At 27.0% G+C, this 27,455-nt stretch overlaps 1 protein-coding gene across 1 annotated transcript in view; it reads right to left on the bottom strand.

Annotated features, from left to right (window-relative positions):
* Positions 1–20,276: 20,276 nt before the first annotated feature.
* Positions 20,277–27,455, bottom strand: part of galene (potassium two pore domain channel subfamily K member galene) — a 67,431-nt gene continuing 60,252 nt past the window's right edge. Inside the window, exon 8 of the mRNA XM_015523270.2 lies at positions 20,277–26,451. Coding sequence (XP_015378756.1) covers positions 25,949–26,451 — 503 coding nt within the window. The 3' untranslated portion in view covers positions 20,277–25,948. The remainder of the gene's footprint in view (positions 26,452–27,455) is intronic.

Genomic DNA, 27,455 nt, shown 5'->3' with positions numbered 1-27,455 from the left:
GTATACAAGATATTAGGGAAGTTAGTATCTCTACTCACTCATATACTTCTATCTCTTGTTCATATCATTCACTAACCCATAGATATAGTATCGGTATTTGTACACTAAAACTGAACACCTATTGGATGCTTGTCGTAAAACACGTATTTATTACATATAATGTTAATTCATTTTATTGGTGTCAATGTAATTATAAACAATGTAAAATATATTTATTACATGCAAAATAGGAACTATATTATAAGATGATTCATGAAATGCACTTTCAAATGTTCTAAAAGTTCCAATCTTTTAAAAATTTATATTTCAAATACTCATAACAATTTAATTTGAATTTCCAAATAAAATGATACAACAAAACGAATAGTACACTGTATTTCACGAATTTTGTCAAAATTATTCTCGTAAAAAATTATCGTGGACTTCGTAAATTTTTTGAAATGATTTTCAATTTCATATGACAAAATAGCTCAACATGATTCACAATATTTTGCAACTTTTAAATACAGAGAAAAAAACATTGAAAAAAAACACATTATTGTAAATTCAAATAACTCCGTACAGAACCTACAATTATTTTAATAATAATCCTTTTCAATTTTTTTTTTTTTGATATCAATTTAACTTAATTTTTTTGTGCACTAAATTTTTAAATTTTGATATCAATGTGACATTTAAATAATAATTCTATGATAGTATTTATATAATTTTTCGGGATATCAACCCTTATATCTTCCGGATAATCTTCCTTTAAATTTTTCTGGATGATCATCCCCTATATCATCCGGATAATCATCCCCTACATCATCCAGAAAATCAGCCACTAAATTATCCGGATAATCATCCCTGATTTGCTGGATTATCATCCCCTATATCATCCAGATAATCATCCCCTATGTCATCCAGATATAATCATCTCCTACATCATCCAGATAATCATCCCCTATACATTCCAGATATTCAGCCCCTAAATTATCTATATAATCATCCCCTATATCATCCAGATAATCATCCCCTATACATTCCAGATTTTTAGCCCCTAAATTATCCGGATAATCTTCCCCTAAATTTTTCCAGATAATCATCCCCTATATCATCCGGATAATCATCCCTTATATTTTCCAGATAATCATCCCATATATTTTCCGGATAATCAATTCTTATATTTTCGGATAATTATCCCCTAAATTTCCAGATAATCATCCCCTATATCATCCGGATAATCATCCTTTATATTTTCCGGATAATCATCCCCATTATCTTCCGGATAATGTTCCCCTAAATTATGCGGATAATTTTTCCCTCAATTTTTCCGAATGATCATCCCTATATTTGCCAGATTATCAATTCTTATATTTTCAGATTATCATCCCCTAAACATTCCGGGGTAAATTATATTATATTAAGCATATTATAATCCCCTATATTTCCCGGATAATCATACAATATATATATCAGAATAGAACGAATCGTCCACATTACTCTCATAAAACTGCTTAGACCCAGTAACTATATCTAAAAACAAATTTTGTATGGTAAATTATATTATATTAAACATATTATAATATCAATAACGAGAATTATATAATATAAATATATATTACATTAAATAAAAATAAATCAGTAGGTATATTATAAAAATAAAAATTATATTAATTTTTATCAGGTTTCAACAATATAATATATTATTTACTTATAGATATATCGATATTATATAAATACTGTTGTTAAAAACTCATTTTCCGGAGCGTGTCGACATCAAAAAAATCTGAGTTTGGTCAAACAAATACAAACATATGACGTACTAAATGTTGGCATCAGAAAATTTGCAAAAAGTCAATAATTAACGGGGTGGGAGGCTATGGAAACGTTTCCGCACAGGAACCGATTTTCCGAGGAGAACCGACATCAAACAAATTCTGAGTTTGGTGAAACATATACAAATAAATTACGTACTAAATGTTGGCAAAACAAAATTTGGTAAATGTGATATGTGAGAGGTTGGGGAAACGTACGTACAATACACACTGTTATAACTGGAATGCTAGATATACTCGCTATTTATATAGTGTACTAGCGTGATACAGATGACTTATCCACGTGCATCTTTTCTTTTGGACGATTTTCTCCTGTTAAGTGTGTTCGTATAACATTAAGATAAAGGCAAATAATACACCCTCGAGAGGTCTCTGGTGGAAGAAATACTATTCATATAACACGTATGTTGTATACAGTGTATACACAGATCGTATAATCAAAATTCGAAATAGAAATTAGAAAAGTTTTCGTGGTAGTAATAAACACTACGAACGTTGGATTTTAAAATTGTTGACTCAATTGTAGTAAAACATTATTTAAATTTTATAATTTTAGTGAAACACACATCGGCTCTGAAGTTTGTTAAGTACCTGCAGCGTATGAAATGTTTGTAAATAAGTCATCAGCTATAAAGGACATCAAATCACATGTGTTGTTCTAGTGTGTAAATAATTATTTTTTCAACCACGCAAAAATTAATTTATCTACTTCTTAAAACCCTTCAAATAGTGCATATATTGTATATTTCGATATTTGAATCACTCTAACACAGATCATAATATTATTATATTATAAATTTCGGACCACTGAAAAATGTAATGAAGTATTATGACGAAGCATAATATGGTTCTGTGTTTTGGAAAGGCACAATTGAATTGCCTCCCCAATACAGGTAGTCAATATTTTACGCTTTAAGCACCTTTAAATTGGCTCCCAAAAATTTACTATTTAATTGGCTCCCTAGTATTTTTTTTCAAGCATATATTGGTTACCAAAATGTTGTTAATATTTTAAAGTTAGGTTGACATTAAGTCTTAAAGTAATTAACTTCAATATGATTCTTAATTTTAACACATGGTTTATGGTATCACATAGGGAATGGATCAGTTGCTCCCAAAACAAAATTTGAAATTTAGGTAAGTATACCAATTGCGCTGCTTAAATTTTAGGGCATTTTTTTATTAATACACATTTTATAAAATTATAAACAAGATCTTATGTAGAATAATATTATAGAAGTAATTTATTACATTTTTATTTTATTTCTATGCATATTATTATGTATTATTGAAGTTTAATATGTAAATAATATGTAATTTTTTTATTGACTGAAAAACACTATTTATTAATACACATTTTTATAAAAGTATATACTAGATGCGAATTTAGGGAGCCAATTCCAATATACATTTTTCTGAAGCCAAGTCAAGGATCTAATTTATATTCAACCAAAATTGAGAGCAAATTCAATAGAGCTCAAATTTGGATAAGTAAAACTTGGTGAAAAAATTTAAAATAGGTAGTCATACTTAATTTCGATATAAATTTCAAAAAGTGATTATAGGTACCTTAACAAGTACAACAGGGCTAACAGGTATTTTAATACTTACTTGATAAGTATTAAAATAAAAACATTACGGGTACATTCGCCATTTAAAAATAACAGTTTTTAGAAATGTTGGCGGACACATGATTTATTATGTAGGTGCTATGTATAGGTACTTAAGTTATCTTGATATGTTCTATTTTACCTTACGGACAAAATGCTTAACATGTAAATGAATACAGTTTTCAAGGTCCAGTCGTGACATGAAAATCAGTAGAATAAATAATAACTATACTTTGAAAAACCTTTATTTCCGCCACAGTCACATTGATCTCCTAAATCATAATATTTCCGTCTGGTAAAACTGAGGTCGTAACTAATATTGTTTGCAAAGTAGCTGGCACTCGAAATTTAAATGTATCAAAGTTGTAATTATTTTCGAAAATTTCTACGAAATAGTATTGTTATAATCGTAATTTCAATGGAGTAAATTTAATAAATAGCTGAAACTGCTTCCGATAACAACAACTACTTTGTTATATTTTATTGTTCTACGCTCATCTACCACCTACACAAAAAAACGCACACGCACGTCACACCCAATACATATTATTATGAAAAAATTTGAGCGTTGGTTTCCGTATTAAACGGATCATAACGTAGTATATAGATATAGCCAGATGATAGGTGCACACGTGATTATACTGTGACATAATTACCCGGTCAAGTAAAGTCAGACTGATCCGATGAAAATTTAAACTCTCAACAAAAGTTAGACGCTGTCGTCGTTGTTAACGTACGGAAACTATTAGACGTATCATCGTCACAATACGTCAATACCTATGTATATATATATATTATATATTATGTACAATATAATTCCGTTTACATTCTAAATGAGGTTCATAACCCATAACCCCGAGCTGCGCCGGTCTAGTTGCTTATTTGTGAATCATTACTGCAGTTATACTATATCCTTTAAAAATTGCTCCATTCCAGCTCGTTCCTTCCTCTTGTTATATTATATTATTATCCTTCCCTGTCAACTATAATAATATAATGTGCCCAAAATAATTTCACCAGCCGCGTGTCGTCGTGCCTTTCGCTATTTATTTTTCTTTCATTTACGCTCAAATAGCCCTAATCTATTACCTTTTTTTTCCTTATTCAATTTTAAACCTTAAAGCTTTCGTGCGACCGAACCGTTTCCGAGACCGTTTTTATAGAGTTTAGTAATGTGAAATTCTATACATATATACGTGCATATAATAATATATTATTATATTATACATTTGTTCAAACATTTCCAATCTCCGAAACGGCCAAAACTATAAAAATATATAATAGGCAATATCTCATATTTCGAAATCAATATTTGAAATTCATTAGAATACTCGTAAAAATACGCAAAGATGTACCGATATGTATAAATAGTTTGTGTGTGTGTGTGTGTGTATTATGCATATTATTCTAAACTAAGAATGATATGCAATAATATTTTGTAAACATGCATGCATATCTATAGGGTGTCCCAAAGAAATCTGACATTCTGACAAATGAAATAACTTTTGTTCTAATCAATATTTTTTGATTAGAACAAAAGATTACAAAAATTTCTTTTAAATATAATCCATAGACACTTGCGCTACATTTTTAGAATACATTTTTTATTTTTTTATACTGAAAATAAAAAACTTAAAAATTGATAAATTTTTTTTTCGAAATATTCAATATACCCAATTTGTAAATTTGATTTTCAGAAAAATGTTTATGGTAAAAACACTTATTTAAGTCAAATGGCTGATTTTTTAAAAATTTTTTAAATATCAAATAACAAATTACAATTGAATGTATTGAGTATTATATTTTACGAAATAAAAATTTGTGTTGGGTGTCAAGGAAATGATTCGAATGGTACAAAAGAATCTAGATTTATATAGTTTGATATTTATTGGTAGATAAGATTATACAATCATTATTTATGGAATGAAAAAACGTATAAGTACATTCAAAATATAAAAATACCGTATCAAGTTCAGGCACAATATTATATTAATATATAAACAAAATTAATCATATTAAAAACAATTTTACTGGTGATTAAATTGATTGATATATTATTTTTAAGTAATAATATAGATTGTCTTAAAATTATTTCAATATTTTTAATGTTTAAACGAATTCAATAAATTTAATTTATGATAAACCACATATTGTACACTGTAATAATATTGAGTAACATATTATATAGTGATACCTATCGATATAAACTATACGAAATCGAAAAATAGTTGTTGAACGAACAAATTAAAAATGTTGATTGTGAATCAATAATCAATATTATATTTAATCAAACCATACCTTTTATTTTATTACAGTACTTCTTTATAGTAAAAATTAATTAAAATACACTTTGGTAAATATTATACGCGATGTATTTAGGCAGGTATATGCTTTAATAATAAGTTTCAATAAAAGTCATTATATTTTATATTCAACCGCGTGTATGGATCTTTGTACAATATGCCTATACAACGCATAATAATTACAAATGTACAATGTTCGAGACTTTTGATGTCGGAAACTATCTTGTATTATTAATTAATAAAGTTCCCAAAGGAGAACCCACTAATATACACGAAGTTTAATGATTTAATTTTTAACTTTAAACGTCTGGAGTATGGTTACATGTATTTTGAGTTATAGAAATGTTGCTAGTTAATTTGCGTTGAACGTCAAAATATCCTTTTTCAAAGAAAATAAAAACACAAATTTACTCAAAACCATATAATAGAATTAGATGAACACAAAATCTATTCACGGTATCAAATAAACGCAATCGACAATCAAATACAACGAAATCTCCGAATATCGAATATTCTTGGTCCCCGACGATTTCGTCCTCTATTCGGAGGTGTCCGTTTGCAGAAGAGGTACATTTAGGGTAAATTTAGTGTTGTTCATAATAATAATAATAATAATAATAATAAAAATAAAAATAAATGTCTTATGAATAAAAAAATATTAATACAGATTTCCACTAGTTGGAAGTTTTCCCATTAAAAATTAGTGAAAAATTTCCCATTCGCTATTGGGAGGTGTCCGTTAGGGAGAAGGTTTTTACTATAACCGTTTAAAATACCGTGCACGCTCCGAAGTCATTGTATTGTCACGGAATTTTCCAGCGAATGAATAATAAATTTTTGGCCGTCATTTGTTGGTCGGTAGGTAATGGATGTTTACAATAGGTATCTAAATATATTACGGGTTGCATCAAACGCATTGTTCCCAAACGCGCAACTTGCGTATATTTAACCACGTAAAACAATAACAAACTTCGCTATCCTTGTCGCGGTGCATTGCAAGTTGTAACGAGTTACAAACCACTTTGCCCGTTCAACGTGGGTTTGACCATTGAAGCTGTTCTCAGTAAAGTGTGGCCGGAGGCTATAGAAATGTATACTTACCTGTGTTACGATGAATGTAATAATATTATATTATGAGTCGCGCGCTTTCTGCCTTCTACACATTGAAACGTAATAATATACTATAATAGTATAATATAACCATAATATTATTGTGATTATTATTTAATAATTAACAGTAAACACGTCATATAATTTTGAAATATTATTATAAACGTTGTTGAAACGTACTTTCCAACTATATGAACAATGTTCGTTGAAATACATTATTTTTGAAAAATTCTTTCTATTTTTATAAAAATAAATAAAATATATTCTTTTATAATTATTTATACTTATTATAACTATGAATTATTATATTATTTCATATCTAATATGAATGTAAAAATTAAGTTTTAATTTTAATTTACTATACTTATAATAGCACCTAACGTGCTGATGTGCTGAGACATTTTCATAACAATAAACGAAAAATAAATAAAAAATAAACTAATTAATAGTTTTATCATTTTTTGTCATCACTTTCACTGTTTTGACTGTTTTAGACTACAGCATCATATATTTTTTTTAAATTTTACATTTCAAAACAGAATATAAGTATTTATTAGAATTTTGGTGTATTAAAATTGAAGTTTGCACAAATTTTAATGAAACTTATAATTGTTCAAAGGTTAAATAACCGGACCGAAGATACAGCACCCATATTTTAATTACGAAAAATAAATATTTTATTGTTCTATATTTGAAAATAATTTATAAAAATTCTTGATCAAAATAATCAGATTCTGGGTTAGTCGTTAGAAAAAAAAAACTTTACTAAAGAAATTAGTAAAACAGTTTATTCGAAAATATTCTTATGATTATATTGTATGATAATTGATAATATATGAAAATATATTTTGAAAAAAGTTTATGCTTTTTGATACTATAATAATGAGTGTTTACTGTTGAAAAAAATCTAGTTTAACATTACTGTAATAATAACCAAACAAAGTCACAGATCATACAAATATTATTACTGAAATTAACTTCCTATATGGAAAAAAGTCCCTTAGATTATGTGGTGTTTTATTGTCGTTATTAACGCAGAAACTAGTAATCTAAGTATTTTGTACTAAAAGTCCTGTTACGTTCTAATACCGACAAATCAATCTGTTATATAAATTCTGTTATTTAACAATAAGCACTAAAGTAACTAAACAAAATTCTGAAATAAAAGACAAATAATTAATTTAAAAAAAATGTATGCTATGAAATTTACCGTGACATTTAAAAATACATTTTTTTTAAATAAAATAGTTTTGAATTAAAACTGAGTAAAATGTGAAAATATTAAAATAAGTGATTTATTATTATTATTGTGACCAGACAAAAACACTAAAATTTGTGGTATCTATAAGAATGAATCTTGTATTTTAATCGGGATTAATTATGATGATAAATCTGTAAAAATATAGAGTAGGTACTAAATATGTGTTTATTTATTAAAATTTAACTATCAACCTTTAAAATTTAAAAATATATGACTACTTTTCGTCGAATTGCACTTGTTTTCAATATTAGAGTTATAATAGATTCTCGGAGACGATGAAAAGGAGAAAAAACAACGAGGTATGATGAATATTTTCTACACACAAAAACACCGGTCGCTGTAGAAATATGGCGTCACTGTCGTCGACGTTGTAATCGATTCCGACATCAAAACGTGTTATCCTTCTGTACAAAGTTTGTTAAGTCTGTCGACCCAATCTTCAAAGACTGAAAGACGTGAAAAGTCGATGGACGCTAACACGCGAAACCTAAAACTTGCAGCGTGAGGTGAAGGAGAATTTTATATTTCCCACACGTAACGAACCTTGAAAAGCATTTTTTTAAACAAAATAATTTAAATAATTTGTGTTTCCCTTCTTATTTTTTTATTTTGTCATAACCTCACTCACGTAAAATTTAAATTCGGGGACCGGTCGGAATTAAACGCTAATTAAAATATTAGTTAAAAGAATTAAGCGGAAATTATTTTATTTTTATGTAGCTTCTCATATACATAGACCATTATCACTGCAGATATATGCAGCGTACAAACACAATATAGATTATTGCTAGTATACGTACATTTACATATCGTATAATTTAAAAAATAATATATGTAACGTATACGTTAGAACGTGACTAAAAAGTAAAAAAAATTAGGTTTTTAAAGTACCATAAAAAAATTATTTATAGATATAGAGAGAATTACATTTTCAATTAAGTATGCAGTTATCATTAATTTTAATAAATGAAAAAGTAATTACAATATTACGAGTAATAGTACCTATACAGTAAAAATATGTAAGTAATACTTTTATTTTTATACCGACAGAAAATAAATCATAATTTATTATTATCATAAACTCAACAATTATAGACTATAGTGTAGATATTTAAGATTCATTCAAATATTTCATATAATAAATTATAATAAATCTTAAGTAAACGTAGATAATACATATAATTATGTATGAATTAAGCATACTTCATAAAACGCTTTATTCAGATAACAAAATATTTATTTAGTTATGCTCATCGTGATAATTTTTTAGATTCTTAGAAACATGAAGTTGAAAAATATGAAAGCTAGTAAAAAATGGTTTGAATAGTCTATTAAGACCGTCAATAATCGAATTTAATGTTTATTGAATGTTACACAAACAAAATAAAGAGAGAAAGAGATATTATTATTTGTTTCTGTGTAATCATGATTGACAATATACATATATATATATATTTTTTAACCAGGCTTTCAAACAGACTGCTAGAATATATTATAAACTGCACCGAAACCTTGAAATCTTGTTAAAAATTTTCGTCAAAAATCAACAAGATAACATAATATTTTTTTAAATATTTTTACTCATTAGTTATCTAGGCAATAATCATTTTTGTAATAGGTTAGAGCTTACTACTCCGCTTAATTGTATTTTATATTCTAATTTTATTTTAGATTCATAATATTAAATAAATAATGAAAAGCATGCATGACCAATCATAACAGGAAACAAATATCATCAGTTTTAATTAAAAATTTGTATTCTAAGTATTTGTGATGTTGTGATAGTTATTAATATTTTTTCCGATTGTTGAAACCATAAATTTAAAAATTAAACTAATTTTTTTTTTATATTAACATAGGTACCTTTATTTTATTTTTTTATATATAATAGTGACTTTCGAATTTAAAAACTCAGTAATGATTTTCTTAAAAAAAACACATAAGGTAGTCAAATTTTTTATAACCGATTCGCGGATTGTAAAGAAATCAGCTAATTATAATAACTAATTATCACTTTTTAATACAAACTGAATTGAATTATTTTATAAAGTAGTTCATTAGATTTTACTTTATATTTAAATTTATTTCACCTATAATATTTTATTTTATTTTCCGGAATATGAATTCCATTTGCATTATATATTAGCATATAATATTAACATTTATACACACATGTTATATACTACGTATAAGCATATAGTGCGAACAAAAACATAAAACATGTAAAACTAAAAAAGACAATATTAAAATAGATATAATAAATAATATGCATATAAAATAGGTTGTTGAAACTTAATACATTACGATTTGACTTAAAGTCATTAATATTGCTTGTAAACAAATCTAAAATAGTAAAATTACCATTTACCAACAGACTTAAGTGCGTTTGCAAAGAGTAAGGGAATATTTATTAAATATTTTATTTAAGAAAATGAGTTCATACCTACACAATGTATAGTAATCTATATAATGTGAACCATCATAACATGTATACAAATATAAATATTCTCTAATATGACCAAAGCTTTTGACCGCAACATTTAGGTACATGGCCTATTTGTAAAATCACAACAAATACATAACATGATATAAATTTTTCCATCATATTTATTCAATCGTAAAATAATAAACTACCTATTAAATAAGTTTTAATAATTTCACATAGGAGCCAAACTCTTTTAACTAAGCACATAATATTTAACCTTAGTATTAATCTTTACAGGGAGTGTATTTCAACGGACAAAATAATTAACAGTAACGTTACTTATTGTATCATAATAATTAAATATCACCGCTAGTCAATTAATTATACAAATTCATACAAAGGTGCGATAACACTTGAAAGTAATTTTTACTTCAGCGTTTTTTTTACTACCTTTTGTTTGATTGAACTCATGACCGTCATAATTAGTAGCATGTTTAATATATTGAAATTTATTATAGTTAGAGTAAATGTTCGTTTTGTAGACATTAAAAACGAAATACGAGTATATTGATTGCCGCTTAAAAAGTTTATTTTACCAAAAGTGGAGAATACAATTGCCGGAAATAAGAATATAAAATATAAAACCGTGTTCGGTTAAAAGTTTCAAAAAGTTTTTTCTCATTTTACAAAGAAATAGAATATTAATATGTTTGCTTATCGTAGTACAATAATATATTATTATATAAAATATATAAATCTCGGAAGTATATATAAACATTATTAAACATTAAAAACTATAAATTTTAATCATTTTTAAACGCATTAGATTTACTACGATATTATTTATCACAACTAGAAAATAATAACCTTAGAACAATAAATCGTAGAAATTGTCATCCAATTATTTACCACTAATCTCTTAAGATTACTAACTTATGAACATTTGTGGTTCATTTATTTTTTATATTTATCTTTCAGACTTATTTAGTTGATACTTTGATGGAGTTAATACTTATATAATATTCTTCTACAGACATAAATCTAATAAGATGTTAAACTAAACTAATCATGTGATTTTAATTAAATTCGTTATCAAAAAAGTATATACGGAAAATATGAGGAGGGGTGCGGTTCTCAATTCCACACTATCATCATTTATCTAGAAAAAATGTTTACAGATTTCAAGCTCTAAAATTTCAAAAAGCAGGAAAGTGGATGTCGCTCTGCTTTACGATAGTACAAATGGGTTACTGTAATGGATGAAATTAAATTTGAATTCAATGATATTATATCATTGTATACGAAAAACGATTCTGAGCGAAGACGGTTATCTGTCTAGGATATATTATAGATTATTAAAAATTTTCAAATCTTAGATTTAAAAAGAAAATTTTTTATGAATTTCTAGCTTAAAATAATTTGCGAATTTTCGTGATTTTTACGTATGTTGTCAAAATAAAATTTGATTCCTTGTAAAAAAAAATTGTGACTAGGTATGTATTTCTTTTATTTATCAACTGCTATTGTAAAAATATATTATGAGCCTTGTATTACATTTTCAAATATTAGATATAAAAGGAAAAACTTTTATGAATTTCTTATCTAAGATAATTTGAACATTGCCGTAATTTTTACGTATTTAGTCAAAATTTGAACTTTAAATGCTTATAAAAAAAAATCGTGTCTATTTTTACTTTTAATATTTTTCAACTGATATTGTTACAATGTATTAGAAGCCTTGTATTAAATTTTCAAGCATTTCTACCCAACCAATACATTTTTATCGATATTTATAGAAAAAAAAACTAAAAAAGTTGAAAAATTAAAATGTCAGTAAACAGCTCAAAACAAATCAAAATATTTTGAAAATTTTGAAAATTTTATAAAATATATAAAATTTCTATATAAACATTCAGTGAAAATTTCAAGTATCTGCGGTCATTTGTTTTAGAGTTACACCAAAACAAGAAAATCGCTAAATGTGAAATCCAGTGAAAATCCAATGTCGTAAAAATTTAAATTTCAAATGCTCATAAAAATTTAATTTGAATTTCCGGTGGACTTTTTATTTGTGATAAAGATTGAAAAACTTGTAAGGAATCTTGTATTAAATTTTTTATGAATTTCTAGCTGAAAATAATTTGTGATTTTTACGTATTTTGTCAAAATTCAAACTTTGAATGCTTACAAAAAAAAAATGTGACTATGAATTTATTTTATTTTTTAACTGCTATTGTAAAAATATGTTAAGAGCCTTGTATTAAATTTTCAAGCTTTTCTGCCTAACAAATAAATTTTTATCGATAATAATTTAAAAAATACAAATAATGATCGAAAATTGCAAATACCTATAAATAGTTCAACTTAAGTCGAACATTTTTGAAAATTGCATGGTAGATAGAATATACTTATATAAGTATTCGGTGAAAATTTGATGTATTGATGGTCATTTGTTTTAAAGTTACATCAAAAATCAAAAATCGATTTTGTCGAAAACTGATTGTGCGTAAAATTTCCCGTTTTCCCCTTAATTTTTAGTTTATTTTTCTCGATTATTTAGAAAAGTATTAAGAATTTTTTACTTTTGACTCGCCAAATTACCAACTAGATTCACTTTCTGTTCGAACGAGGTATTGAAGTCAAAAATCGAAGCACTTTTTCTGCCCCAAAACGTGATGTCAGACACAAAAAAAAAAAACACATCATGGTAAAATCAATACATTCATCGCTCCGCACAGAATCTAAAAAAACCTAACCTAACCTGTACGCAACTCTATGTTGATTTAGCATAAGTTCTTTAAAGTATTTCTAAAAATATAATGTAGGTGCATATTTTACTCTGAAGGATTGTGTATGACAATAAATTATTTGGTTTGTTTTTACCTAATACGTTTTCCGCTGAAAATATAAGCTATAAAACCAATATATTATTAAGAAAACTTTTTGCTTTTAAATTTCTAAATTATTAAATTTGATCAACGCTAGACTAAATAATATTTTAATGATTGTTTTCCCCTATGTACCTTTAAAGTATTCGAGATCACATTTTTTTGCATCGCTTGATCTACGTGCACAAATGTGAATATCAAAGGATTAATATATTGTTTTTTACGTTTTGGTTTTAAAAAATTAATAAAAACAATTCTATAATTTATTTATTTCCTTCTGCCGTTTTCATTCTTTTGTAAAACGTTCTGTACATTTCTTTTGACATAACGCCAGCAAAGATGCTAATTTCCTGTTTTGATCGCAGATTGCGTTTTGAGTCTGGCTAATTTACAAATATTTTAGCAGTCACATTTTTTAACAAAAGCACTTTGATGTCGAATATTCGTTATTTAAATTTGAAAATTAATTTTGGTGTAAAACTAGTATTACCTAATATTAAACGACAAATTACTGTTGTTTGATAGTATTTTTAAAATACAAACACAACCACCATAATAAGTGTATAATGTATACATTTTCTTTTATTATGTTACAACATAATATGAAAAAATGCTTTATTGTCCTTCTTGTCGTAAAATTTAGAATAATATATTGAATAGAAGTCGAATTTATGTGTATTTTTCATTTCTTGTATTGGACATTACCTATTTTCACTAGAGCTGGTTGGAAATAAGTTTGGATACGCATCATCATATCAGTAACTCATAGATTTATGTATGAATTACGTTTTTTTAGAACAAAACACTTTCGTTTTACATACTTTATTTGTTGAGTATATTTTATATGAATGTTTAACATGTATTTAAAATTTAAAATAAAGTATCCTATTAAATAATAATCGTTATTATTAATATTTATTTTGCTTCATAAAATATTATTTCGATAACTTATGTATTATGTTTTTACTTATGTACCATACAAAACCGGTGGAAGCTACACAACGGTCTGAAGAATGTTATACATATATGCAAGTATCTACTTTAATATAATATAGATGGATATTTATATTTATGAATTCAATTAATCGAAATAACACCTAATATTTGTACTATTTTAATTTAGATATTCAAACAATTCAAACAGTTTTTTGTTTAATTATTTTCATTTAAACATTATAATAATAATATGTTAAAAATCATTTTAATAGAAATTTGTCACGTTCACGATATTATTGTTAGTGCATTTAATCGTATTTTTAAAAGGAATTTTTCTTGTTTTATAAGATATTTAAATTTACGACCTACATATCAGGAATCAGTATAAGTATTCGTTTTGGTAGTCACTTCACGTTTTCCATTTAGTTTGTCATGTATGTATCAATATATCGAGCACAAAAACGTACAATCGTGACCTTAAAAATGTTAAATATAAAGTAAAATCATTCTAAGAGTCTGTTTGGTCTCAAATAAAAAATAATAAAAATAATTTTCAGTCTGAAAAACTTTTCTTTTTTTTATATTAATTTAATTTTTACTAGATTCAAATATTTGTATGCACAAATACTTTTAGGTTTTTATTTAATTTTTTCCACAAAATGTAGTGTATATACTTTATTCAAATTATATGTATATTAGGTAGACCGTGTACAAAACTTCACAGTGTATTTCGTACAATACAAAACTATATTATTTTTATTTTTTTACTGGTTTAAAAAAAAAGTGTACGTGTGTTTGTTTATTTTTTAAAAGGCACCAAAACAATTGTTCATGGCTTAAACCAATTATCACACGCATAAAATAATATAAAAAATACATTAAACATAATATTATCGTATAACTACTATATCCTACTACCCATGTATGTCACTCAGTGGCGGTTATAAGGGGGGGGGGGGGCGATAGGTGGATCGCCCCCCCCCCTGGTCCGTGTTTATTTATAATAAATTATTGAAAGAAGTATTAATCGTGGTACTATTTTTTTGTGTTTCTAATTTATAGAAATAGTATCAGCAATTTGTAAAGTTGTCTAGCGCAATATAATACGGTATATTTTTAAATAATTGTAGTACATTTTATTAATTTTTGTTATTATAGTATATGTACGTACTACCTACGTAATATGTTATTCGGAAAGTTGCGTGTCATTGTTTATATATGTATATATGGCTGCTAGGAATAATCTTAATAATGTAATAGATTTCCCATTCTGATATTACGATAATTTTAAGAGGACGCTACACCTGTATGTGTTGTCTCCGTCTTACAAGTGCGTAACATTGCAAAAACTGTTTCGCGCGGGAAAGAACCGAGAAAGATACAGTTATAACTAAGAAACGATATGTTCACCACATAAAAAGGAGAATTTTGACTGTGCATTATCGTTTTTATTTTTTCGATATCATTTATACAAAAAAAAATTCTTATTGTTTTATAATATATTAATTTTGTGTTTTTTAAGCATGAATAACTTTTTTGTAGTTCGGATATAGAAAAAATAAAAACGATATTGCACAGACACAATCCTCCTTTTTATGTGGTGAAAATTTCGTTTCTTAGTTATAAGTTATAACTATATCTTTCTCGGTTCTTTCCCGCGCGAAACTGTTTTTGCAATGTTACGCACTTGTAAGACGGAGACAACACATGCGGGTGTAGCGTCCTTTTAATATAAATCTAAAAATATAATAAACGCTATATTATACTCATAAACTCACATATATTATTACACGTTTTGCTAGACAAAAAAAAGACATAATATGCTTGTATTGTAGATTTTTATTATTATTTTTTTTTTTTTTTTTTTTTTTTTTTTTTTATTCATAAAGTTTTACTGACGAATGTCATCTTAACTTACTGTTAATAACATTATTTTTTTTAACATTTAGAAAATAAATAACAATTAAAAAAAAAAATACATTAGTGATATAAGATACAAATGACTACATATATGTAATATTATAATAATATTATAATTTCTTATTAAATTAAATTAAATTAAATAAATTGGTTATAGGCGTTATAGCAACAAGTCGTGGGGACGTCCACGCTTGAGTCGGCGTACAGAAGGAGGGACAGATTTTTATTATTAAAATGGTTGATTAACTGTGCATCTGTGAATATACTTTTTTTTATTTAATTGTAAGTACAAGGTGAACCTATTTTGGATTATTTCAAAATATTGGGGAAAAATTCCAACGACTCATTATTGTCCTATGATTTTTATAATTTCCGCCCCCCCCCCTTAAAAGTCAGTTATAACCGCCACTGATGTCACTCCATTGTAATTTTACAATAATTCGTAAAGTCACAATCAGTTTGTGTAGCAAGTAAAACGTGGTCTCTAATATAACCACCGTTGGCATAAATATTATTCAGTGATCCTTATAGAAATATCATAGATTAAAATATTAGACGATAATAATATGGTTAGTTAAATATATAATATTTTTACTAACCGAAAGTTTTGGCGTATTACCATATATATATATATAGTATATATCATAATAATACTTACATATGTAAACAAGGTACATATACGTAATACGTAGAATTTTTTAAACTTTAAAGGCAAACAACTTTGATGATTTATCTATGTAGACACTCTTTGGATCAAACGGGCCGATAATCTACATAGAGCGTTTGAAGATCTCCAGTGAGATAAGCTTAAGTAAATAATAATAATAATATATTATTAGCTATGTATCTGTACATCCATCATTCGAATTTATAAAACATCATGCCGGTTTATCTAAATATCAAACTTAATATTTATTATTAATGAGCACATTTTCCCAGAACCCAATTAAGTGTGCGTCGTATATTTGTTGTTGTTTGTTTTTAAAACATCTACTCTAAACGTGGATAGACATAAATCAATTGATAATAAAGTTTTTCTCGCGTAAAATAGTTTTCGGTATGTAACCAACTATCAGACATATCTTTCTAGTTTACCTAATGATTTTATTGGATTAGTAAATTTACCTTTAAATCCGGTTTTCCCACATATAGACGAATAATTTTCAATTAACTCCTATATGTTTTATCAAACAAAAATGTAGAACGGTTTTAAAAATCAATTCATATGAATGAGAAAAAAAAATTCTATTCAATTTAATGTTCCCGGCTAATGAACGAACTCATCAATAAATTTAACTGTTGAGCATATATATTTTCATGGACCATAATTATTTATGATATTGTTCTTTTTGTTTGGTTTATCTGTAAAAAGTATACATTTTTATTATAAATATTGCAATTCGACTAATTATTTCTCTAATACTGCATATTATTTTATGATATAATAACTAGTAGGTAGTTCACCAGCAATAATAATACTTCACTTGATGCATAATATGATTTGAGATATTTTTATCGATTATTTTATTCTGACACAACGCTGAATCGTAATAATATGTTATGCATCAATCACGACGTGTTATACGGCCAAACATTTAAGGAGATATTATTATTGTCCAGCATACAATATATGAGTCCACTAAAATTACCAAATAGACAGTTTTTTATTTTTCCGAATTCGTCCACGTTTTTCTTCAGAGTTCTTGGTAAATAACTGAATTTGGTTAAACTGTCGCGTACACGAAAAAAATTCATATATTTCACGTTAACCACCACGATGTGATCTATCACAAACTATGATCAGATATTTTCTAAACTGAATTTTTTTTTTTAGAGCCCCATTTTGAATCCCATTTTCTACAAAGCCGTAATAATATGTAGGTAAAAGAAAAAACCTATACACGAATCAAAAATTTATAAAATTATATTTTTAAATTTTTTTATCGAATCCAAAGTTATAAACAAAGATTTTCGTTCGTGAAACGAATGTTGAATGCCGATAAATAACTATAAAAAAACCCTTTCCAAAAAACAAATCTAACAAGAATATACGGTCCTCTACCCCCAAAATATCTTAAGAATATAAAATAATTATTTAAACATTTAAAGGAGGACTCGTATTAGAAAAACCTAATCAAAAATGTTTGTCCCATTTTTTTTCAAAATATAGTCACTCCTATATAATATACCTACTTACCACTTCTAATGATAATATTACTGTCGACAGTGGTTTCATTTTCCTAAACGAATAATAAACCCTTTTCTAATGGAGTTGACCTCCAAATTAATTCAACACCATCTCTCCCTAACGGTCAGTCTGCGTTAAAGTGTCTCGGCCCTCGAAAGTCCTCTAAACTAGATGATTCACAAAGCATGCTCACCCCTATGTTTACTTTAATGTGCAATGAATTTATTCAAAATGTAATTCTTAGGATTCTTAAGTACACTTAAGGAACATGTTTTCAAATATTTTGATAATTATATCATTTAAATATTGTTGTGTTGATTTGACCTTTTATTTGATGACAACTATTTTTTTTAATGCAATTGTTAAGCAGATGATGTTTTCGAAAACTTAATGTTTCTAATTCTAAATTCGAATCAGTAGATTTTGAATTATTAAAATGTATACACCAAGCATAACAGTCCTTAAATTTTTTTTTATATTTAGTTAATTTCTTATTATATACTCAGATAATGTTTAAAATTTGTATATGTCATTATATAATACTAATGAATAATAAATAACTGTTAGTTTTAAAATAAATCTCAATGATTTTCAAATCATTATAAATCCTCTAAATCTTTCAAACATATTGTCATAACTCATGAAGTCGTAAATGTATATCCTTTTAACAGATGAATAGCTTAAAATTGCTATTTGATATCTAGTATAAAAAGAATCCAAGAATATTCTGCTCAGAAATTTTAAATTAAAAATGCATCGCAAGAACTCAAAAAATGATAACGATTAAAAATATTAACAAATATTACGTCTTGAAAATGTTGTTGTGTAATGAATTCAAAAAATATTTTAAAGATTATATTCCAAAAACGTTGTTACAGTTCGAAACGACAATTGTTTGCTTTTTAAGTAATCTTACAGAAATATATAACCTAATGCCTAACTATTAACGAAATTCGTTGCATACTCGTATATTATAGTTGCTTTAAGTGGCGTCCTAAAACTAGTTGGATAAATCACATTAGGTAGTTTGATTTCACACTCCGCGAGGCACGAGTAGGCGAAAATCCGTATGTTACAATAGTATTATCATCTAACACGTCTGTGAACAATAAGATAACAACAATAATTCGTATAATCATGTTAAATGCAATGAATTTATGAAATGATTTGATCCTGCTAGTGTGGCAATTTTCCGACTATTTTTATTTTACAAAACAGTTTTACCGTCTTATAGAGGGTGTCACGAGCCGAAGAAATCATTGAACGATCATAATTTATCTGCTTAACCCGAAAATATTAACAGTTAACTCGATATTATACGTGTTATTCTACTCTATACATATTATAAAACTGAACGTGGCACAAAATGTGATAAAATATTTAACGATATACTACTAACCTTATTTATTCTATTTCCGCAAGTCTTCAAAATAATAGTATCCATACCTAAGGGTATCTAACAGCTTCTTTGTGAAGTTGACAAGATGATAAATTAAATGTCTCATTTAATTTTATACCAAAATTTTGTTTTTGTAGTTAGCAAAATTATTCAATAATCTATGTATCTAGGTTTATTAGCCTGCAAAGGCATACCAATGGGATATTTTTTGTTGATATGAAAAACCTATAAACATTAAACACTTTAATAATCTTAATTCTTAACTATGAGTTTTATGAAATCTGTCTCAACCGCTACGGATAATAGGGGGTAGGTAATGTAACTCTGTCACGTTTATGAACGATAATTTTATTCCATTAGAAATTGGAATAGTCTAATTAAATTATAATTATTTTGAATTACATATTGTACAATAAAAATGTATAAATATATATTTATTGTGTTGATCACATAACATCGTACCACTGTCCATAAACTATACATCATAATCACATACGTCTAAACAAATTATCTACACAGTTAATGTCAGATATATTTCTTATTCACTTATTCAGTTCACGCGTACAAATAACAATATTTGAAGATTTAATAACGTAAAAACTGAATTTTTTTGACAGAAATTTCAATTTGATTATTAAATGGAATATGTTTTGAATGTTTAACAAATAACACTAAAGTGAAGCGAATAAAATTTATAACAAAATGTGTACATACGTATGACGTACGTTTATATAATATAATTTTGTATACATGTACTAGAAATGTATGTTAATATTATACATATAAATAGAATACTTAAATGTATAATTGGCTTCTTAACGATAATACTGACTGCCATTAGAAGTATTATTAATAATTACATTTTTATCTTAATATTTTAAAATATATTACATACCTGTATACAAGGTGTAACAGGAAGACCTGACAAAAAAAAAAATAAATAAAAAAATATGCTTATTAAATGTATGACAAAAATTTTTAATATTACATGATAAGTAAATAATTTAAGAAACATACTCATGTCAGCTAATTCTCAAAAAATTTTAAAAAAGTTATTGCATTCCAAATTAATTTAACCAAAAACATAATGAATTTTAAGAAATAAACTACTTTACTTAGATAAATCATTTTACCATCAAAATTATTCTTATAATCAGATTCACAAATAGGCTGTTTTAAATTTATCCGAAATTTTTTTTATTTTCAGTACTAAAAAATAAACATAAAAAAATGTATTATACATGTATGGGAATAACGATAGGTCAACAGCGCATACAAGTATACTTGGCTTTGCTGATGATCTAAATATCTTAGAAAACTCCCTAGTAGATACGGAAAGAGCAGCGCAAGTGCTCGAACGAGCAGCCAGTAAAATAGGTCTAAAAATGAATATGGATAAAACAAAAATAATGGAACTACTAGGTGAGGAGGAGGACAACACTGATACGGGATCCCTAGGTTTCGAAAAGGTTAGTGAGTTAGGTGCAGTATTGAGTAAAAACAATGATTGGGCTAGGGAAATAGGTTTAAGGTTAGTAAAAACAGAAATAACAGCTTTCGCTCTGAATAAATTCTTAAAGTCAAAAGTATTCTCCAAAAAAACGAAAGCAAGACTGTACACAGCAATAATAAGACCCATACTCACATATGGGAGCGAGGCATGTACTACCACAAGCAATACCGAAAGAAAATTAAGAACTTTTGAGAACAAAATATGGAGGGTAATATGTGGACTAGTGTATGATAATGAAAAAGGAACATGGAGGAGAAAATATAATAAAGAGCTGCAGGAAGAAATGGAAATGGCATCAGTAGTAAGCTTTATGAAGGGACAAAGGATTCAATGGCTGGGCCACATGTGGCGGCGTAGCGAAGATGATATAAATAGAGTACCTAATCCTGGAATGGAAGCCTACGGGAAAAAGACCTCGAGGACGACCAAGGAAAAGATGGTTAGACGGAGTGGAAGAGGACCTACACAGAATGGGAGTCCAAGATTGGAAAGAGTTAGCCCAGGACAGAGACAAATGGAGGGATTTAGTGATGGCGGTGAAAACTCTTAAAGAGTATTAGGGCCGTATGAAGAAGAAGAAGATACATGTAGTGCTAGGTTCTCAAAAAAAAAAATATTAATTTGAACAAAAGTTATTGTGTAACCTATCTGTTACACCTTATAGTAATATTATAATGTGAAAATTGTTAACGAGTAAGAATACGACACAATATGAGTAGGTACAGAGATCAACATTACCTAAGTAATAAGAATAATAAATCTAGAGTGAATTTGAAATTGATTATGACACGAAACTGGTTTTAGTTCGTGCATAGTTTATAGTTTTACTTGGTAAAATACCTAAAATGTAGTAAAAATATTATAAGTTATAATATCGGCACAAAAGTCTCGAGAAAAAAATGTTTTCTTATTATTGAACTTTAATTCTAAATGGAACAGTAGCTACCAATAATGTTTAAATATCGGTAAATTAATGGGTATATTATGAACTTGTTATAGCTAAAAAGATAAATAGAAAAGGTTTTCAAAGATAATAATGATTCCTATTTTAACAAGCACACAACCGTATTAAATAGTTTTTAAAAGTTCTTTTTATGTACATTTACATCTGTAGGTATTCAATTTACATAATGTATACCTTTAAAAGATGAATAAATAAATGTCTATACTTCTAACTACTTAAAGTTTTAATGAGCTTGTAAAAAGCTGAATATAATACTTAACAAATATTTTGTTTTTATCATTGAAACACTCTAAATAAAAAGAACACAAAAAATAAATAAACATTATTCACCAACATGATCTACTTAACATGAAATTATTTATAAAATATTCCATTCTAAACTAATCGGTTATGATCACTAAAAAAATAAAATTGATTTACTTAAAATCATTCATAAAAAAATGTACTGTCAACATTTTGAGGGTGCAATGATATTGAAACAAAATCTAAATATTTAAAAAAAAAAACTTTAGTTAACGTTTAAGATTGTTGAGAACTATAATAAATTGACTGAACAGCTGTTTCTTATAAATATTAAGCTATATAAAAAATGTAATGTATAATATTTATGCAATCTAACAAAGTTACAATCAGTTTTCTTAATTATACAACATTTCAGTTATGAATTACTTTGAATGTCTTTCGCCATTAAAAATATTTTTAATTAAACTTACGATTATGATTAGTAAACTAAAATTAATTTGAAACATAATAAATGCAATTATAAAATTTTTATATAAAAACATATTTGTTGTAGAACATTGCTCTCTGAAGTTTTTAGTATCTATTAAATATGACAAAATAAAATACAAATAACATTGTACGAATAACGAGGACAAGTATCTATCTAATAATTTAATGTAGGTAATAATAAAAACTAAATTTTCATTCAATAACCTAATGTTAGTACTTAGTAGACATCTAGACATATTATATAAAAGATAAAATGAATAAAATTAAATAGGTAATGAATTAGTACAAGCGATGTAATATTTAGATATATATGATATAATAATATTAAAGTGAAAGGCGCATTGAACTAAAACTACCCGATATGGTATCACCCACTCCCGAGACGACCAAAAAACTCCTCAATTTCGTCAAATCAACAGAACTGCGTCAACTGATTTGAATATTCTAACTTAGATTAAAATTTAAATCTTTAAATATAGGTAATAAGTAGAAATTAAGCAAGTATGTAAGTAATTAATGTAAATTTAATATGTAACGTCGGCTAATAACCATGTTTTTTTTTTTTTTTTTTTTTATTCATAAAGTTTTACTGACGAATGTCATCTTAACTTACTGTTAATAACATTATTTTTTTTAACATTTAGAAAATAAATAACAATTAAAAAAAAAAAAAAATACATCAGTGATATAAGATAATAACCATGTAGTTAATGCCATAAACAATTAATAAAAATAAAATAATATTAAATTAAGATAGGTACTTGAATTTGATAGATATTAAATAAAATTCTAATTTTTAACAAAAATGTTTTCTTATTTTATTTTTAGTAAAATGTGTGTGGTTAAATTTATTTCAATTACTTATTTAAAACAAAAAGTCATTATTGTTGTAAGTATTTTATTTGAAAACGAAACTTGATTTTGAGACATTTTTTATTTAAGTTGATATTAATAATATTATATATTTGAGGTAATATTATGACAATATTGTTTGATTCCCATTCATAAAATAAAATATAAATAGAGACACTTAAATGTAATAGTTCAAAATCGAAATTATTATTGTTATGAATAAAATGACAAAAGTCGTGTTGAATCAAAAAAAAGCATATACAGAAAAAAAACCATCAGTCGAAACGATACATTTAATATTTTAGAGAGAATTGTTAATGGTTTGTCGTTTGTCGGCTAAATAAAATCGCTGGTATTTTATTTTTTGCGCCATTTTACGTTGTAGATTATCTAAGTATATATAATTTTATCAATATCTCCATTGCTCCATTAGGTACTTGCTATAACACATTACGTACGTTGATAGCTTTAGAGATTTAAACGGTAACAGATCCTTATCAAAGATTCGTGACCTCGTTTTCGTTTATGTACTCTTGAGCTAAATAATTACACTTTTGCTGCAATGCAACGAGTTTGTATACACAGTGAAGTCATAACGCATAAAGTAACGTTAAATTTACAATATGGCAGTTTTAATTCGGAGAAAATTTAATATCGTAATACGTTGCCTTTAAATAACGGTATGCTTGCTACTAATTTTAATTAAAACTTACTATCGTTTAATAATACGTATACCGATTAATATTTGGACTATTTCCAAAATATATTATTTATACACTCAGTCGGGAAGTTTTTTAAAATAATAATGATAATAATAATATTATAGTCCTTATAATATTATGTACGTCAACAGGTATGAAAAATCATTATAAAAATCGTGGAAAAATCGCACGACGAATAAATTTGGAAATAATCAAGGAGTGATACGTGCACTTATAAATAGTCATGTGATTATCAGAAAACTAACGTCATATAACGACGAATGGATTTCGTCATTCGGTCGGAGAGCTGACCGAATAATGACTACGAAGAAGGTTTTCTACTATTTTAACCCGTTAAATATTTTTAACGCTATACATAATAATACATTATAAATAATGTTAAATGTTTATTAAAACGCATTATCTATACCTAATATAATACTAAAATATATATTATTATCAATATATCTTCTAATACAATGTGTAAGCGATTTCCGCACAACCCTAAAGCCTGCAGATGAGCGTATGTTATGACTGTTAGTGACAACCGTCTGAGCGCATTTTGTAAATTTAATAGACCGTTTGTGCACGTAAAACGTCATAATGTTTTTAACATAATTTACTGTTTTTAATTATAAACAATTCTGTAATAGTTAATAATGCGTAACTACGAAATTTGTATTGTTAATAAAATATGAACTATTATAAATTTTTTTGTAATTGATAACAGTACCTAAATAATATTATATATAAATATATATAATGTATATATACATATAGACTATAAATATAGCCATTATCTGCTTTTAGGTCTACTAGACTTATTTATGTGGACGATTGGTTAGAACAAGTAAGTCTGGCAAGGATTTGTCACTAAGAACTCAGTGGTCACTTATCGTGGAACTATAGTGACACCGTCCTAGTTGTACTGGCACTCAGAAGACGTTTGTAACTGAATCCAGGTTAGGTTAGGTTAGGTTATTAAATTGTATTATCTTAAAGCAGTCTTAACGCTGTAATTACCTACTGCAAGAGGCGAAATATCAAAAACAGACGCAGACGGTTGAAGATCCATCTATTAAGACATGAACAAAGTAATTATAATATTATCATAATATCTAACATATTGTTTAAAACAATTTTCACGCGAAAATCACATACGATATTCACGGTTCTTAATTTCTTATAGTATATAGGTAGGTACCTATAATCTATATATTATAATTTTATTATTATACTCGACGACTCACGTACATGATAATATTAAATTATTATTATTATTATATTACATATTACGTATGTTATTTAACAAGTTCCTTGCGCGCGTCGTCACTCGGACTCCTCTTCGTCCTCGTCCTTGATGATACCCAGGTGACGGGCCACGGTCTTAACATTACTGATGACCTCCTCCTGGACAAGGTTAAAGCTCATTGCCAACAGGGCGATGCCAAACAGCAGGTACAGCGAGCAGAACCATATGCGCAGCTTGGTGTCGTCACCCTTATTCATCACTCGCTGGGCGGGCACAAAGTCACCGAACCCGATTGTGGTGAGCGTTATGAAGCAGAAGTACGCTGAGTCCGGAAACTCCCAGTTTTCCCAGCTCTTGAACAAGAACGCTCCCATGATTATGTAGCTGACCACCAGAAGCACGCACAGCCATATGGGCACGGGCTTGATGTGATCCGGGTTGTTGTCGTCGAAATCGTACGGCTCGGCGTCGTCGTGGTAGTCGCTGTACCGGGTCGACCGCCGGGGGTACTGCCGGTTCACGGCGAAACCCAGTGGAGACATGATCCGCGGGCTGGGCGCCATCACTTCCAAACGTTTGCCTGCAAAACGACCGGGATCAGGGGTAAGAAAAATATGAAAACCAAAAATAAATCAACTGTTTGAAATATTATATAGTCGTCGTCACGAAAAAACAATCTATCATATTTTAATATTCATATTCATAATTCATATAATAATTTTAAAAAAATCATGCGTACACGTTATACACGATTGTTTTACGTTCCCAAAATGTTAGCGACGAATCCTTATCCCAAATACATGTGTTTCTCAACTAACCGTAACTCCCATATACACAAAGCTAATGACCATAGTTGCTGATGCTTAAGATCAATTTATAAATATATTTACTATGAAACAATGTATATATGGTATTAAGGTAGGTATTTTGTGTATAACTGTGTGCAGAAAATAATATTATTATTCACATGAAATTTCAGCGCGATCGTTCAAATTGAGTGTACAATATTATATGGATAAGTAGCTGCTAGCAATAAAATAGAAATTGCATTATCATTATAATATATTGCATAAACAAATGTATACAAATTACATTAATATTAAGTTTTTAAAATTTAAAGAAGGTTTTAAAAAAAGCTACGCGTCTTATCGATGAATTTATTTATAGACATATCAAGTTTATTTTACAAATTACTTGTAAACAATAGTATACATATGGTTTGGATGTTGAATTTATGTAATTAATTGTCTTAAAATATTTATTTACCCTACAAGTTTCCGTTATAGTATCATAAATTTAATATTATATAAATTAGTATTAAAACCATTGACATTTTTCATATATGTATGATTAAATTATATGTTTAGTTTATACCAAAAAACGTATGAAAAAAAAAAATTTTAAATTACCATACTAGAATTTTATCCATGAGAGGAAGCCTCGCCGGGACTATGGAATATAAATTATTTTAACATTTCCTAACTTTACATCTAATGTTCATCTATACTCCGAAATACCACCAAAATAAATTAACTAATATCTCACATAGGCCTCGTATGCTGAAATTTCATAGGTATTTTTTGT

The sequence above is a fragment of the Diuraphis noxia genome, unplaced genomic scaffold (genome assembly GCF_037042655.1).
Source record: "Diuraphis noxia isolate RWA-SAM2 unplaced genomic scaffold, SU_Dnox_SAM2 contig0004, whole genome shotgun sequence".
Lineage (NCBI taxonomy): Eukaryota > Metazoa > Arthropoda > Insecta > Hemiptera > Aphididae > Diuraphis > Diuraphis noxia.
Note: the sequence above shows the minus strand (reverse complement) of the source record. Positions and strands in the feature narration are given on the sequence as shown.